The 17502-nt window shown below is 41.4% G+C and overlaps 1 protein-coding gene across 1 annotated transcript; it reads left to right on the forward strand.

Moving 5' to 3' along the window:
* Window positions 1-1374: 1374 nt before the first annotated feature.
* appbp2 (amyloid beta precursor protein (cytoplasmic tail) binding protein 2) lies at window positions 1375-15700 on the forward strand. Its single transcript, XM_070905803.1, has 13 exons — window positions 1375-1527; window positions 6090-6178; window positions 7320-7471; window positions 8779-8902; window positions 10028-10196; window positions 10406-10495; window positions 10620-10687; window positions 10786-10891; window positions 11014-11138; window positions 11592-11677; window positions 12384-12574; window positions 13985-14150; window positions 15017-15700. Exons 1-13 carry the CDS (start codon window positions 1390-1392, stop codon window positions 15277-15279), a joined length of 1767 nt encoding a protein of 588 aa, XP_070761904.1. The 5' UTR covers window positions 1375-1389; the 3' UTR covers window positions 15280-15700.
* The last annotated feature ends 1802 nt before the right edge of the window (window positions 15701-17502 follow it).

Below are 17502 nucleotides of genomic sequence, written 5' to 3' on the forward strand. Positions count from 1 at the left end.
TCCCATTTGCCAAAAAAAAATTTCCACCTGTTTCACAGATGAAAACTTTTTTTTAATGAACCTACAAATATTATCCTGGTAAAAAAAAAAATCACCTATTCTTAAGTCATAAACAAAGGAGAGACAATAATTTAGATCAGATTTAGAAAATGGATCACCAGAATCTTTTAATAAGATAAGACTGAGATGCATCACGACTCATTGGAAATGATTGTAAAGGTACACCTAAAGCAACCAAGGACCAGTGAAAAGCAAAACCTCCCCAAAACAAGCAAGAAGCAAGGCCAAGCAAAGCTTCACCAGGAGAGAAACAAGAGTCAGATGGCAATCAGTACTTGTCAAATGTTGTCTTTGTTCCTTTGAGAACATTTTGGAAAAAAGATGATTTGATAGAAAGCAGTTTGTGTATTGTATTATTTTTTAAGATTTGTTTGTTTTGTTTTCTCTGAATAAAAATAGAATAATTTCATAAAAAAAAGTCAGTATGTATGGTTCATATTATGTTTTATATGAATGATATTACATTTAAGATTTTTATTTTCTTATCTATTGACAAAATAACAACAATAACACATAGCAAATACAAACCCACAGTCAACGTGCTTTATATTAAAAAGTCAATATGCATCAGTATAATACATTTTCAGTTTATCAGTATCATAATTTTGGTCTAGCCCTCATAATGAATTACTTGGATCCCCTTAAGTGTGACCAACTTTCAGCTTTAATGAGAGTATGCTTGTATCCACATCAGATAAACCATGTAGCCATTGTTTTACTCAGAAACTCCCAATAGGAAACCTAAGAACTGGACAAGTTCACATACATTGATTCAAAAAAAAAACGCATGGTGTGTTTATTTTGTATGAATGCCTTTCTCCTTATACGTTTTACCGGCCAACTGAGGATGTTTTAACCAGAAATAACGTTAATTTCTCGATGAGAGGCGGTTTTGGGTGGACAGGGTCTGCCATGACATCATTACGTAAAGCAGTAGCCTATGTAAGTCACAACACCCTCCTCAATCCTACTAAAGTGTACATAATATGACTTTTCGTCATGAATATAAGGGTCTTTTTTTTTTTGCATCGACCGCACAATTACGTCACTGCGTCAGAGCCCAGTGAATGTCTGCGTCGGGACGGGGGCACGGAACTGCTGTAGGGTCGACGAATAATTGGAGATGAAGGAGAAAATGGAAATTAAACAGCGGTGTTAGAATTGTAGCGGTACCGTCGCGGTAGCACGAGTATTTTGCAGCCTCGCTTTGAAGCGGATGTTTTATGAGGACTCGCGGAGGGAGTACTTTAATCGCGGCAAGGTAGCGAATGTAGGGAGAGTTGGGGAGGGCTGTAGCTGCTGGGGTTTTTTTTGGAGAGGGAAAACAACATGGCTGCGGTGGAGCTCGAATGGATCCCAGAAACACTGTACAACACCGCTATCTCGGCTGTGGTGGACAACTACAGCCGTTCAAGAAGGGACATACGCTCGCTCCCAGAAAACATACAGTTCGATGTCTATTATAAGGTAAGAATTACCTGCCAAGAGGCTCAGGCGTATCTGACAGCCACCAGACTGTACGAGCTTGTGTAATCAGCTGCTAACATTGCTGCTAACGTTAGCTAAATTACGATAACGTTACGCTAGCTCTTGTAGACAAAAAAAACATTTTTTTCCCGGTTTGCTAACTAACCACTAGCTTACCCCGCTTTACATTTTCCTTAAATGTAATATGCCTAGTACGTATATTTGTATAATGAGTGTTTGTTGAATTAGAAACCATACACGGCATTGATCCTGAAACGTTAGCTAATTACATCGGGCTCGGATTCATATAAATCAATTGGAACGAGTTGTCATGCAAATGAACAGTGTTTTGTGTCTTTGTTGTTGTTCTGTTTGTCTCACTGTATTTAAAGTAGCCTCCAGTTACAGGCAAACATACTTGTTTTGGAAACGATTCGTTTTGTTCCCTACGACTTTCAATGAAATGCCACACTGAAAACAGTGCTGCTCTTGAGCCATAAGCAGGATCTTTGCCTGGCTTTTTAGAAATATTGAGGTCATAAATACAGCTTGCTTTTCAGATATGGCATCTGTGTCTTCAACCATAGGATAAATATGCCTGCCTACATAAGGTCATGTATGATCTGCCCACTGGATCAATGCTCATTCATGATGTACACTGGTAGCTGTGGTTGGTTTAGACGTCCCCCCTTAACCAGCAGGCAACAAATATTTTATTGTTCTCCCAATGTAGTTTTTAACAGTAAAATTAAAATGTTAAATTGTGTTAATGCTAAGGCAGACGTTGGCCTGAGAGTTTCCTCACATGGTGGCCTAAATGCTGTGTCAAATGATTATAGTCCAAAAACGCTATGAATCACAAGCATAATAAGTCATGAATTTGTGTAACAAAGATTTAGGACCTGAGTAACATTGTCACCAGTGACTGTCAATCTAAGTGTATGTGAAGTGTGAAAATCCCTTTTCTTTTCAGTAATAGAGATTACGCAACCACAAGACGGCACATTGTATTCTAGCTAAGGGTCGCCATTATTTTTATATCTGCCTTTTTTTTGTTGTTGTTGTTGTTCTTTTTAGCTCAGTTGTACTTATTTTACCTGTTGTATTTGCACTACATTGGTACTGTGAACTAAACACATATTTACTTCAGCGTTGGACTAATCAATATTATGCTACACAAATAAAGTGATTCAATATTGGAGTAATTATCCATCATTTATTATGGTAACATGTGGTATGCCTTATGTCAGAAGTATACAGTTTAACTAGATGGTTTCATAGCAACATTGGGGCACATGCAAATTTCCCCACTGAGGGATTAATAAAGGATTATCTTATATTAGTCAAGGCACAGCACACTGATGTAATCTAGTCAAGGAAAGTTGTGTCTTGCCTTCACATGGGAGCGCCAGGATGACACTGAAAAAAACACTGCATTTCTTTTAGTTATGTAGCTATGCAGCAACAAACAACACAGCTTACAAAACGTTGCTGAAGGTGATGTTCGTCTTACAGCTGCTACCAATGCCGTGCGACACATCTTTGTTAACTCTGCAACCTTTCCAAGCTGGAAAGCTGAAAAATCGCACTCCATTCGCGATCCGTTTCCACCACGCCAGTGGTGAGAATGGCAGTTGATAATACAGCAGGCTTTCACTATTCCACTGTGTTCTTAAGTTGGATAAGCTGCAACGTCTACCTCCACTACTCATACCACTCGATCTCTACCGTAGCTTCCGTGTCCTAAAATACCACAGTGCCTTACGTTGCTCACTCCTGCTGCAGTAATCAAGGAAACTTTGCATTCCAAGTTTGTTGACATGAAGTCATCGTCAAGTAGTGTCTGTGATGTGGAGATGCTGTAGATGTGGTCCACCAGCAGCAAACAACTGGTTACAACAAACTATCTTTATGAATCAATGCCATTGGTACTGTACTGTGATGTACTATTAATCAACAATGGGTCTTGGCGGCAACAGCAAAAGCAAAAAAATATATTTCCAACAATTGATTGAATCAAATATTGCACCTCTCAGACAGCTGGAGGGCAGCGTTACATTCTTCCTCCTCTGCACCCTTATTTAAAAAGGTGAGAGAGAAATTCTTCTGTGATTGTAGGTCATGTACCTGGATTCATTGGAATCCAATGAACCAAACCTAAAGTACTTGTATGCCACACTAAACCTCTAACTAAATTCTAAATATGCATTCATTACTGGATAAAAGAGTGATCTTGTCAACACCTGGAAAAGTCATAATTTAATAAACAGTTTGCATCAATGGTGTATCAATTCGTCGCTAGCTGGCTACATTTATTACGATTCTCTGTCAGATGGATAGCACCTCCTGTAAATCACCTGCACTATCATGTTGCACTGAAACAGACATGTCCAGTTATTACGACTGATTAGTCTTCACGACTGTCCTACTTTTGTTGCACTCATGAAGGTGGGACATGGACACAAAATCATCACAAGGAAAAGTTTTGAGGCACTTTTTCATAAATTCAAGACTTTATATAATATTACATATTGCTGAAAATGTTGGGCTTGTGTTCTCGATATTGTCCTAAATGGCGGCTTTGTTAAATGAAATTGTACTATTTACTGTGAAACCCCTGGTTTTCATGCATTCACTTCTGATTTGTGATGTTAATGTGTAAACCATTTTGCTATCTTTTCTGTGATAAATGCAGCGATGTTTTTCTGAAAGACTGGAAAAGCCAGCTGGGTAAAGCCCATGAAGAGCTCTCACTCAGCCTAAAATGCCACTCAATTGCCCATTGTTGAGAATAAGTAGGCATCTTAGGTAGCTTTTATATCTGAGTGTGCTGGTCGGTAGAGTAACCTGTCTTCGCTGTGACCCCTTTCATACAGGAAACTTGTGTTTGATGAGCTCTACTGAATGCATCTTTAACCTACATTTGACCCATTCGTGTTTGGTCTCTGGTCGCCACTGTTCAGAGTTGAAGCTACCACTACCGCCATACATGTCCTACACAAAGAGTTACATAGAATTATGCCCTCTTGCCTTATTTGTTAGTCTTTTTCAAACTGACGGGGTCCTCAGGCACACGTGTAATCCACCACCCTGGTTAAGAGGAGGATAGTGAAACAAGGTTTGATAACATGTGCTGACCCATTTACATTGTTTGTCAGTAAATTTGATTTGAATCACCTGGTCTAAAAATGTTATTAGTTTTTACAAACAATTTCAAGAAAGGACTTTCCATTAGTGGCTTTCATGTTATTAATTAGGTAAAACTAAGTTAACAAATGACTTCTGAACTGGCCATCGACCCTACATTTAATAAAACCAAATGAGAGTCTCATTTATTTCTGTTTTCCTTAAGTAAAGGATACCTTTTTTGAAGTAGAGGTGTGATTACCAAGAAAAAGTAATTTAATGTGAAAATCTCTAATGCCACAGTTGAACAGACCACCTTGTGATGGGATCACACCAGCGGCGACGCCCGTCAACATGTTGATGTTCTGACCCATGAGTACTCTGTAGTCATTACTACATTAGAACATGTGGGCCAAAGACTTGCTTTAGGATGGCCAAATGCCCCTTCTCTACTTCCTACCTCCCTACTTGCGGCATGGAGAGCTGTTTTCTCACCTAGGGGGTTTTCACACTAGCGATCCAGGCCCGGATCAGCGCACAGGTTGTTTTATTAGTGTAATTAACACTGTATACATGCCTGGGTCCACTTCAAAAGGTGGTCTCGAATAGGGTTCATGTGTTCTCGGGTACGGTTCGCATCAGGTGTGAAAGCTACTGTACCAAAACACGGAAGTAGACCGCTATTTATAATGTGACGCCATAACTATTAACACACCGATCTCGTCCCCTGAACTGCACGGCCATGGCTGATGGAGGTAGGATGGAAGGCGAGCGGGTCGATGTTGACATTGTCTCCACAATAGCAATAATAGTAGGCACAATGCTCATAGTACTCTTCTCTACTCTGGAGTGTCAACATAAACAAATGTGCGCAGTTGATGATGCAAGTATACTCTTATTCTTCTTGATGGTTTATGGCACATTACCGCCACCAGCTGCTATGGAGTGTGGATCAAGCGTACTCTGGTACGAAACAATGTGAAAGCTGAGAGGGGGGGGCAATTGTACTCAGGCACGGTACGCAGCAATCGTCCCCAATATGAAAACGCCCCTACTCTGCTCTCTGCTGGACTGTTACAGTCCATAACCCTCGCCTCTGCTTCTCACAGCAGTAGGTTTTATGTTTTCCAGTTCCCTCATGGTGAATATCGGGTATTGTAGTGTCTCTGTGCCCTCTGTGCGCAGACTTGAGGGTCATCTGTGGATTGGACCAAAGGAACCAATTTCTCCTGTAATCTCACATCACTCAGACATTAAGTGAGATTTCACCCGCAGAGGCACCGCTTTTGTTTCCACTCCTGAATGACAGACATTTAAAAGGCCCATGATGGAAACTAGGATGAAAATTAGGACAGGATGTCCACCATTGTAGTCTGTGTGTAGCCACAGTGAGTTTCCGTCCTCACCATATCCCTCCATTTGTGTGTGTGTCTCAGCTTTATCAGCAGGGCCGGCTCTGCCAGCTGGGAGGAGAGTTCTGTGAGCTGGAGGTGTTTGCCAAAGTACTGCGAGCTTCAGACAAAAGGTAAGAACATAATGGGACTGAGCTGTGCCGGACACCTCACAACATCCACATTGACCCATCAGTTGTCGTATGAAATGGTTCTGGAGACTGTGGTCCCTTAAACAGATGGTTCTCAGAGCAGTTTATGCTGTATGTGTATGGAAAAACTGCACCCATTGAATAGTGGATACATATATAGTTCATATCTTACCAAAACTTAACCACTGTTACCAATTATTTTAATAGTTTAAAAGAATGGCAAACATTTCTGGTTCCAGCTTCTCAAATGTCAGGATTTGATCCTTTCCCTAGACCTGATATTTGAATTATAATTCATTATTTAAAGATGCCACCTTGGACTGTGAGAAATTGTAATGAGCATTGTTCATTTTTCTGACATTATGTAGACAAAATGGTTAATAGAGAAAATCATCTCCATAATAATGAAAATAAATGTTAGTTGCACCTCTAGTATATATTCATGACAGGTTTTGGCAGAATCCATTCTTAGACATTGAAGTTATTTTGCAGTAATGGACTTTTGGCCATGTTGGCTTTCTAATTGTGTTTGAATTGGCCCAGTGTATCCCTCCATTTACTGTTATGACCCACTCTGAATGAAATGTTTTTTCTACCTATTACGTGCTCCTCTCCTGTGGCTGATGTGACTGATGTGCTTGGCTTGCTTTGTATTCCTTCTCTTCCTGCTGGGGCCTCTGCTGGTCGAGTCACAGTGTGTCTTCTCCTCCTCAGTTCCATCAGTTTAACAAAGCCAGTTTAAATTCCATATCACACCCTGTTGCCATTTAAACTTCACTTTACTAGAGTGGGAAGAGGTTTTGTGAAAGAAAACACGTTGCAACCCCGGTATAAAAGAGCTTGGTAAAAGTTAAAGCCCTGTGCACAATAAAGTACCCTTTACGTGAAGGTACTTTATGGAATGTTATCTGTGTGATGTAACCTGCATTGATAGGCTTAATGAGAATACAATAGCAGTAGTCATCAGCATTGTCATTCACTGATTAGCCAAATATTTGTGATGTTGTTACTACTGGTATCTATGTTTAGTAGAGGCTTAAATGTAACAAACAATATATTTATCATTACCCAATAGTTACACCTTCCACTTACATGGTCCATTCCTTTGTCCTCCCCGCTGCAGACACCTCCTGCACCACTGCTTTCAGGCCCTAATGGACCATGGTGTGAAAGTGGCCTCAGTTCTGGCAAACTCCTTCAGCCGCCGCTGCTCCTACATCGCAGAGTCTGACGCCCATGTCAAAGAGAAGGCCATCCAGTTCGGCTTTGTGCTGGGTAAATGGTGGGACAGGGCGCGGAGGGTTTCACACACACACACCCTGAGATACTCTTGTGTGCAACAGGAACAGAGAAACGATGAGCGAATAAGTGGAGGCCATTCATTCCTCCCACTGATGTTATCATAGCTTAAGCTGATAGGAAAAATACCTCAGGGATCAGAGATGGGCCGGATCGTTGCCAGCGGTTATGTAGCCAATGTTATCTAATTACACCACATTTATTACTACCATGGATGCACTATTAAGTATAATAGACGTTGATGAATAGATGTCCTTTTCTTAAAATATCATGCAGCGCAGTCTGTAAGGCTGCATCCAGACCAAATCAGCGATTAGTGCTGGGTTATGTGGGAGCTCTGGGGCTCTGACATTCTCCAAAAGTTGAATCTGTTTCAACTTTTCCCTGCCTTTGTTTTTCCCGCCACCGCCGCAGCCTAAACCGACTACCCACATTCAAATGAATGGGAGGACTGGCGTTTTCACCGCAATGCCTGATTTGGTCTGAATGCAGCCTAAGTATTAGGACACATCTTCATTGAAATGAAATGATAAATGAGGTTAAATTACTATCAGGGGCTCATAGATGGTGGTGGTGTTGGCGTTATCTCAAGACATTATATGTAACACGGCGAGCCAGTGTGTCATATAACCATTACCTCTATGGTAAACACGCCATAGCTCAGCTGCTCAGCTGCACCCACAAGCAAGAACAGCAGCGTTTACTTTGGTAGACTATTCTTTGGCTTGCTACCTCAACATCACCACATGTAATTGATGATGAAATGAAAGATATTTACCAGCCCTGTGGTTTTATCCAAGCAAGATGCTCTTGGCCAATCCGTGTTTTCCTCAGCACAGGTTCTAGAGAGGATTTTCAAAACTACTGTTGGATGATATCACGTGTAGTCAGCCAAACAGTTCATATTTTTCATATGGTCTTAGACAAGGCCAGTTAGATAGCCATCTTAAAGTCCACCACTACTTTTCCTTTACCTCTTGGTTGGATGCCTGTTAAGCAGTAACTTTGCTGGCTAGCCATGGCAGTCACGGTTTTTGAAAAGTGAGAAGAGCGCTACATTAGCTAAATGAAGCACTTGATGTGTGTCTTGCTTCTAGTGTGTTTAGAAGATGAGTTTCTCTGTCTTTTGTTGCTCCCACACATAGTTTGCACTGACACATTTTTTGAATAGAGCATTTGGGTAAAAGTTTTTAGAAAACCACCCTATACTTTAGCCACCAGTGAGTACAGGGGATGCGGAATTGGAGACAGCTCGAGTAATGTGATGTCTTTTGATTCTATAGGTGGCTTCCTGTCTGATGCGGGCTGGTATGGCGATGCCGAGAAGGTGTTTCTGTCGTGCCTGCAGCTGTGCACGCTCCACAGTGAGGTCCTCCACTGCTTCCGGGCTGTAGAATGCTGTGTCAGGTCTGTGTCAAAACCTGTGGACATTCACTGTGTGGTTATATTTAGTAAGAATTCCTTTCAAATACCCTTTTGTGTAGAATGTGTAAATTAGTTTACTTAATCTTTTAGGTCTTTTCAGTTTTAGTCATAGCAAAACAAAGCATTTTAGTCCCATTCAGTGGTGCACCCTTGACCAGTGTGACTTTTTCTTTTTTTTGGCACAGAAAGGCATCAGGTGCTGGTTGCCAAAGTTGACAAAATGGCCTCCATAGTGTCTTTGTGTTTGGAATTATATTGGTCCCATGTCATTACACCCATTCAGTAATGTAGAGGTAATATCAAGAATGATCTGTCTCTGTTACACACACACACAGCTACACACAGAATTCATTTCACAGCCGGTGACTCGAAATGCAGACTGTCAATGATAGAATAACAACAATCTTTGAATTTGACATTTGCAAGTTAGTATATTGAGTTGAGTAAGTTTTGATAGGCTTGACAAATGGCTATTTTAAGTCTGATCAGAGTTGTAGTTGCGTTAGATCAGAACCACACGAAACGCATACGTTAGGGCTGAGAAGGATTTCTTGATTTTTAAGGCTGCAGTAAATGGCAAGTTTTTACCAGGTTAATATTCAAAACTGTGGCATCAAGCAGCTCCTTTATGGGGGCATCTGTTCTAGTTCTCTCTGTTTCTTCAAATCCTTTATTGTTTTTCCAGCCCAGTGGATCTCAGCAAATTTCAAATTCTACATACAGGGGCTCTAATTGAGATCAGTGAATTGTCACACTGCAGACATTTTCCACCCACGTCCAAGGTGTTGTTTTCCTTGAGAGTACACTTCATAAGCAGAGGGCCAGCTTCAGTTCGCCACTCTGCAGATTGTATTTACTATTGATAAGTACCAAGACAACTGGCCGTTTAACATTCACAGAAAAGTTAGGGATGACAGTTTTGATAATCAACAATTTTTTTTTTATGTCTAGCCCTCCAGCAGATAGGTTTAAGGCTTTTATAGCACTGTAAATATGACAGTGTGCCGTGTTTATAATATGACAATAAATAATGACTGAATCAGAAAGCCTCCTCAAAAATGTTTGGCCTGAGGTTGTTATTAAGTTCTCCACTCTTTGTCTTCACAGGCTGCTTCATGTCCGTAATGGCAACTGTAAGTACCACCTGGGGGAGGAGACCTTCAAGCTTGCTCAGTCTTACATGGACAAACTAGCCAAACATGGCCACCAGGCCAACAAGGCAGCGCTATATGGCGAGCTTTGTGCCTTGCTCTTCGCCAAAAGCCACTATGATGAGGTATGCATGTATGTCTGACCACCAGTGACTGAGGAAATTATATTATATTTCTTATATATATATATATATATATATATATATATATATATATTGTAGACCATAAAGGACCATTTGAATTATTACGCTTGAGTCTGTTTAACAATTGCAGAGTTGCTGAGAAATACTCCAGACAGACGTGGATTAAGTTTGGCACTCGTATCTTTTTCCAGGCATACAGGTGGTGTATAGAGGCTATGAAGGAAATTACTCCAGGGCTGCCTGTCAAAGTAGTGGTTGATGTCCTCCGGCAAGCCTCCAAGGTTAACTATGTTCTATATTACAAGATTTAATTGAGTTATCATTGTCGGTACAGTGCCTTTGCAGAATGGATGTACAGAACAGCAGGCGTGATTGTGTAAATTTTGACTCGTCTTTCCGCTGCAGGCCTGCGTTGTGAAGAGAGAGTTCAGAAAAGCAGAGCAGCTGATCAAACATGCAGTGTTTCTAGCGAGGTAACCTGCTGTGTCTTTATAAGGACCCAACATTATCCGTGCTCCTTTTTTGTTATCATTCTGAATTGAATTCTGATTCAGTGTTTTGTGTTTTGCAGAGAACATTTTGGACACAAGCATCCCAAGTACTCCGACACGCTGCTAGATTATGGATTTTACTTATTAAATGTAGACAACATATGCCAATCAGTCGCTATTTACCAGGTAAGTAGAGTGATTGGCAACAGAGCGTGTCCATGTTTTCTATGTACTCATTTTCATTAAGAACCAGTGTGGCGTATTATGTATGTCTAATTAAAGGTCCTTTCTTTCTGTGCAAATTCCAGACAGCGCTGGACATCCGACAGTCTGTGTTCGGGGGGAAGAACATCCACGTTGCCACAGCCCACGAAGACCTGGCCTACTCCTCATACGTGCACCAGTACAGCTCGGGGAAATTTGACAACGCTCTGTGAGTACAATAAATCTTCCAAACTCAGGACTATTCCTAGACCAGCCAGATAATTACATTAGACATGCTGCTCCCTTGTAGATGAAGCACAAGACTGTGACTCATACTGTGGTGGTCAGTTCTCTCACTGTCCTGGTGTTTATGTTTTAATGGCTGCAGGCCTTGTGTGCCATTTCATACATTAAAATCATCATCATTTTAGACAAAGTGATAGTTGATGGCAGGGAGCTGAGTGGAAGATGTTTCCAGTGACACTCCTTCCTGTATACAAAGGGCCTGTTTCAAAACTGGGTAATGCCCTTACCTCTAACCCCGATCACAGCTTCAAAACAACTTGCTTTAAGGGAAACACTTGCCTTTCTTGGAAGTGTTTATCCTGAATAGAGTCCAGTTTCTTGCCAAGTCCGAGTTGCATGACATTTGTTTGTTTCAGCTGCTGTGCTTGTTCCTCAGATTCCATGCAGAACGTGCCATAGACATCATAACTCACATTCTGCCTGAGGACCATCTGCTGCTGGCCTCCTCCAAGAGAGTCAAAGGTAAGATGAAGGCGTTTCCTGGAGACACTGGGCTTCTGCCCGCTGTGTGGAGGGTACAGCGGGGTGAACATCAGGCAGGCACTGGAGTTTTCCATGATCCTTGTTTTAAGCCTTTCTATGTTATGAATTGCAGACTTTTTTTTAACTCTACAGATTCAAGTCTTTACAGTTTCTCAAAAGTGCCCAAATCAGAAGACGCATTTGCACAGGTTTCAAATCTGTATCTAAAAGGAGTGAGTTATTGCTTTAAAACGTCAGGTTTAGAAGATGCGTAGTCAACTATAAATGAGCTCTGATGATGAGTATTATTATGACATATGTGTCAGCCATTGAATATATTCATATGTCATAATTACGATAATAATAATGTGATATATGTTTCATTGCTGACTATGCGTTCAGTCCTATAATATAAACATTTTTGAATTTGATTGAATAATTAACACTTTAGCAGTTGCTTTCTGGGAATACTTTTTCCACATTCCTCAAGTTCACTTTAACAACAGAAAAGGTCTCTTCTTGTTAGACACTTTTTTTTCACCAAAGCACACCTAATTATCTTGGTATGCATATTGAGGAGAGGTTCACCCAGGTTTGTTGCAGTGACGAGTCGCCTATGCAAAGTGTTAAGATGGTAACAGTGAAGTGCCGTCTGATTCCTGGACAGACGTCTCATGTGTGCTTCGTCATCCTTCATTTCCCCCAGCTTTGATTCTGGAGGAAATAGCCATCGACTGCCACAATAAGGAGACGGAAGAGCGCCTTCTGCAGGAGGCTCATGACCTTCACCTCTCGTCATTGCAGCTGGCCAAGAAGGCCTTCGGAGAGTTCAACGTCCAGACAGCCAAACACTATGGCAACCTAGGACGACTCTACCAGTCGATGAGGAAGTTCAAGGTGGATGGACATGTCTTTTTTTGTGTGTGTGTGTGTGTGTGTGTGTGTGTGAGAGCAATGAGTGCAAAGATCAACTCTCAGGATTATTATTATTTGTATTGTTCTGGATGTAATCAAAGTATTAATTCAGATAATATGAAACAAAAGAAGTGAAACTAGCTCAGGGCTTTTTGCCAGTTGTGTCATTTGATACTAAATAATAATAATCTAACATATAATGTAAGAAAACGTGATGACACTGCCACAACATAACATACATTGCTGCTGAAGCAGTAATAGTATCATGGCCTGCTTTGTTAACGCCACATTTTCAAAACAAATGTCGAACATATCAGACAAATCAAACAAACGAATGTTGTAAAATGACACCAGAAAGCCAGGGAACACATCTGTGCTCTGCAAGCTAGTTTCTGAATGATCCCTGGCTGGGTGTACATATAGAGTTAGCGGGCTAATGACTCCCCTCTGGTCAAAGGATAGGCTCACAATTTTTCACAATTGTCTATCTAAAAAAACAACAGTCAGGTGCCCATATGAACGTTGAAACAGGTGTTGCTTGCTGTAATTATTCGCCCTGCTTGCTTTCAATATATTTATATACTTGTACAAGTGATGGGGGACAAAAACTGTCCTTGTTTTGTGTAAAAGTACATTCTGAAGTTGATCTGCAGATAATGTGAGACGTCAGCAGTCTGAGCTGGACAAAGTGGATATCTTCCATTGTAAAATTCCCTCTTTGTGTTTCCAGTTGTCCAGTGTAGGGATAGTAACAAAAAGGAAGACTTTGGAAGATACCCACTTGATTTGACAAACCTTGGAATACATTTTTGTCAGTGCTCATCGCGGGCAGACACCTGGCTCTTAAGGCAGGACCCTGTTTGACCTCATGTTTGTAACAAAACTGTTTTCGGTTGCTTAAAAGCTTTGAATTTTGCAGTTTAACTGAGCTTCAGTAATGTGACCTTGTCCAAAGGGAGCTCAACTTCTTTAGCCTTGTTTGGCCCAGCAGCAGTAGTGACACACTGAAAGCGGTGCGTCACAAAGCAAAGTTCGGCCCTATTCTCAGAACTCATACCTCACAGTTAACAAGAGACTAACACTATTTTAAATCAGCCCTCCATAGAGAGAAACATATTGGGCTCTATATCATTGAAAATGTTCTGGAAATAATGAGTTGAAAACCTACAAGCATTACAACCAGGTTCCATAACCACCTCACTTGAACCCAGTGATGACATTTACATGCACTGACCAAAAGTCTGATGTGGAAAAGGAACCAAATGTGTTGCACATTGGAAAAGCACAAGAAACTCTCTCTGTAATATTTCTGCATTGATGTGTGACCTATGTCTCTATTTTTCTGTGTGTGTGTGTGTCTGTGTCTGGTTTTACGGGTGTCCATCTAACCAGGAGGCAGAGGAGATGCACATCAAAGCCATCCAGATCAAGGAGCAGCTTCTGGGCCACGAGGACTACGAGGTGGCTTTGTCTGTGGGTCACCTGGCCTCTCTCTACAACTACGACATGAACCAGTATGAAGACGCAGAGCGGCTCTACCTGCGCTCCATCGCTATCGGTCAGACACAGGGAAGGGATGGATGGGTCACTCAAACTTGATGTTACTTTTTTATCTTTGTCTCTGTTGGTTTTTAACAAAGAAACGTACCTGTACCTTTGTCCACGCCAGGATCCTGTCCTGAATGAGCAGGCTAGTTACATGTTTTGACCGGATCCTATAAACTGAACCGTGCTGGCATAGGTTACCATGGTGATTTACCCTGTTTAAAAGCAAGCATGCGTCTTGGATACTGGAAACCCTAGGTTAAGCCCAAGGATAGCTGCATAGCTCTCTGATCTCGCGTTGTAATCCAGGCCTGTGGTCACTCCTGTGTCTCATGGATTCCAGAAAAAAAAAAAAAAAAAGTGTTTTTCTTGTCTGCACCCAGGGGTGCTGCTCCACAAATGAACTGAGCCAAAGCTGGCAGCTGAGTCAGACTGATTTGATCTGCCTCTCTCTCTCTTTTTGACACTAGCCTCTAATGCCTAATGTCTGTCCAAGGCTTAATCGGCCACGGTGGGGCATTAAGTTAGCCATTAGCAGGCTAATTAGCATGTAATTAATAAGCAGTGATGTTGGGCTGCATCGAACGATTACTTTCATCATTGATTGTCAGCTGATAAATTTGATCTCCTAAACATCCGAAAACTATTTTCTAGAGCCCAAATTGATGTCCAAAGACATCAATCTACTATAACGTAAGGCAAGGAAAAGCAGTAAACTCTCACATTTGACCAGCTGAAACAATGATCTAAGCAATTAATCAATTATCTAAATTGTTGATGATTTGTTTTCAGTTGATTGACTAATGTGTTAATGGACTAATCCGTGCAGCTCTAGGATGAGTACAAACATGGCATGTGGTGTTTCCTGCGTCCTCACAGGTAAGAAGCTGTTCGGAGAGGGTTACAGCGGGCTGGAGTACGACTACAGAGGCCTGATCAAACTCTACAACTCGGTGGGAAACTACGAGAAGGTGTTTGAATACCACAACGTACTGTCCAACTGGAACCGGCTGAGGGACCGACAGTTTGCAGTGGCAGATGCCCTGGAGGACGTCAACACTACGCCCCAGCAGACCCAGGAGGTGGTACAAGCTTTCCTATTGGCTCAGAGCCTGGGCCCCACCCGCCCCTGTCTCGGCTGATTTTATGAGGGAAGAGAGGGGCGGGGGTGGGGGTGGGGGGAAGACCCGTGGGCTTTAGCCTGGTGAGGACATACAATAAGCCCAAATGTGATGCTTCAGTTGCACACAGTTATTTAGTAATACACAGAAAATTCAAGCATCACCGGCCAGTCAGTCGGCTTTATAGTCACTGCAGCTGCCAGGACACACACACACACACACACACCGACATACACACACATTTAGTCATGGAATAAAAAAAAGTAGAGAAGACACCGTTATCAAACCTCATCGACACCCACACAAACCACCAAGATGCAACTCCAGGCTGGGCTCAGCTTCACCCCACAGAGCAGACTGTTGCATTTCTCCAAGAGAAAGAGGACACACGACTGAGGGGGGGGGGGGGTAAAAAAAATGAAGAGAGAAAAAAAAAAAAAACCTCAAACGTCCTGTAAGGATGACAAATGACCTCTCCTCTTCTCTTGTCTCGCTCGCCGCCTTTCTTTTCAGTTTGGAATCGGAGAACATTTTTGCTTTTGTATTTAAACCAGTGTAGCTCTGAATGCCATGAGACTCGTCACAGATCAAAACCATGTTCTCCAGGGCTATGTACATGACAGTATCTGGACCCCGCGCACATCTATGAAAGACCTGTTTCAACCCACGTCCATCGGCATCGTCACTTGGCGGATCAGAGAATGGGGAAAATGTCAGATATTTTTGACACTTGTACAGTAAAAATAATACAGCAGATTGTACACTTAAGTTTCAGTTGAAGGCTTCTTGTTTGTTTTTTATTGTTTTGGGGGTTTTTTTCTCTTTGCAAAGAAATGAAAGTGGACCCTACGAAACCTCCTGTTATGAACTGCTTGGTGGAGAGATTACAAACAGTGGAATGTGTTGAACCAGTGGGTATATTGTTACACACACAACAGGCTGCACAGGCCTTGTTTTCAATTTATTTTATCTCTTTTTTTTTTTCCAGCTTAGTACTGACCTAGAATAATTAAAATGCCAATAATTTATATGCAAAAGCGTATGTTTATGTAGCCCTTTGTTTATGCTTTTCTTACTGAGTGGCCATGAATTCTAAAGAAACAGCTCAGCACCATTACATTTCAACTTTCAAGGGACATGGGTAGGAGTGAAAAGAGGAAGATGCTACATGTACAGAGGCTTCGAAGCCTCCCTTTATTTGTCAATCTTAAGGTTGTGGCTTCACGTATGAGTGTGTATGTGTGTCAGTATACACAGATAGAACTCTGGGTGCCCAAGTGCTCCACTGATGATTACCAGCCTTACACCAGCTTGCAGTTATCTGTCTGTAGACGGACCCATACTTCTAAGTGCTAAATAAACTATTATACCCTTAAGGGCACTACAATGGGGACCAATATTGTATATTTGTGTGTGTGTGTGTGTGTGTGAGCGTGCATGCATGTGTCGCCAGCCTGTTTACCTGTGCATCTGGCCTTTCCTCTCCACTCCTTCCCGTCAGATATCCCATTAAAGCAAAGTTCCAGATTTTCTTCTTTTTTTTTTCTTTTTTTTTTTAAATTTTTTACTGGACCATGTTTTTCCATCAGCCTCTATCATGCTGACTGTTTCTGTCCAAAATCACATCAATTGTTTCACTGTAGAGATGAACTAGCTTGCTTTCGAGGGTGCTGGTCTTTAATCATAATGAACCGGTGGGAAAAACACCCGTCTGGTCTACACGCAGCACTTTTAAAGGATCAGATCACTCCGATTACACAAAAAAAAGAAATATATAAGAATATATATATATATATATATATATATATATATCACTTACCTCGAGTTTAGTGGTTCTTGGTATTTGCCAAACCAAGTGTATTTTTAAGGCTGATACAAATATTGGCATTTGGGAGTTAAAAAAAAAAAAACAACCTAATATTCATTCTTTTTACAACGTGGGGCCCTTACGTTTGGTTAATCGAGAATTGGGACCAACATATGTGCTGACAGTGGACACTTTACAGTGTATTATCAACTTGTTAGTGCTCTCTGCTGGACAAACTATGTGATGGCAACATTTGTCTAAATTACTTGGCATTTCTCTGCTGACATTTCTTGTGATTTTATCGGGCAACATATCCACAAAACGGATACATCCGCAATATATCTGCCAATATACCAGCCCGGGTCGATAAATATATATATATATCATCTAAAGCTTTTGGAGGCCATGTAGTATTTCCTCGGGATGGAGGCAGAAAT

Source organism: Enoplosus armatus, chromosome 5 (genome assembly GCF_043641665.1).
Source record: "Enoplosus armatus isolate fEnoArm2 chromosome 5, fEnoArm2.hap1, whole genome shotgun sequence".
NCBI lineage: Eukaryota > Metazoa > Chordata > Actinopteri > Centrarchiformes > Enoplosidae > Enoplosus > Enoplosus armatus.

What these genes read in the sequence shown, in the direction of transcription:
- appbp2 (XM_070905803.1), top strand. Translation starts at nt 1,390, where the DNA reads ATGGCTGCGGTGGAGCTCGAATGGATCCCAGAAACACTGTACAACACC. An exon ending in CCAGTTCGGCTTTGTGCTGG is followed by an intron (nt 7,472 to 8,778) that starts GTAAATGGTGGG and finishes TTGATTCTATAG; the next exon opens with GTGGCTTCCTGTCTGATGCG. An exon ending in GCTGTAGAATGCTGTGTCAG is followed by an intron (nt 8,903 to 10,027) that starts GTCTGTGTCAAA and finishes TTGTCTTCACAG; the next exon opens with GCTGCTTCATGTCCGTAATG.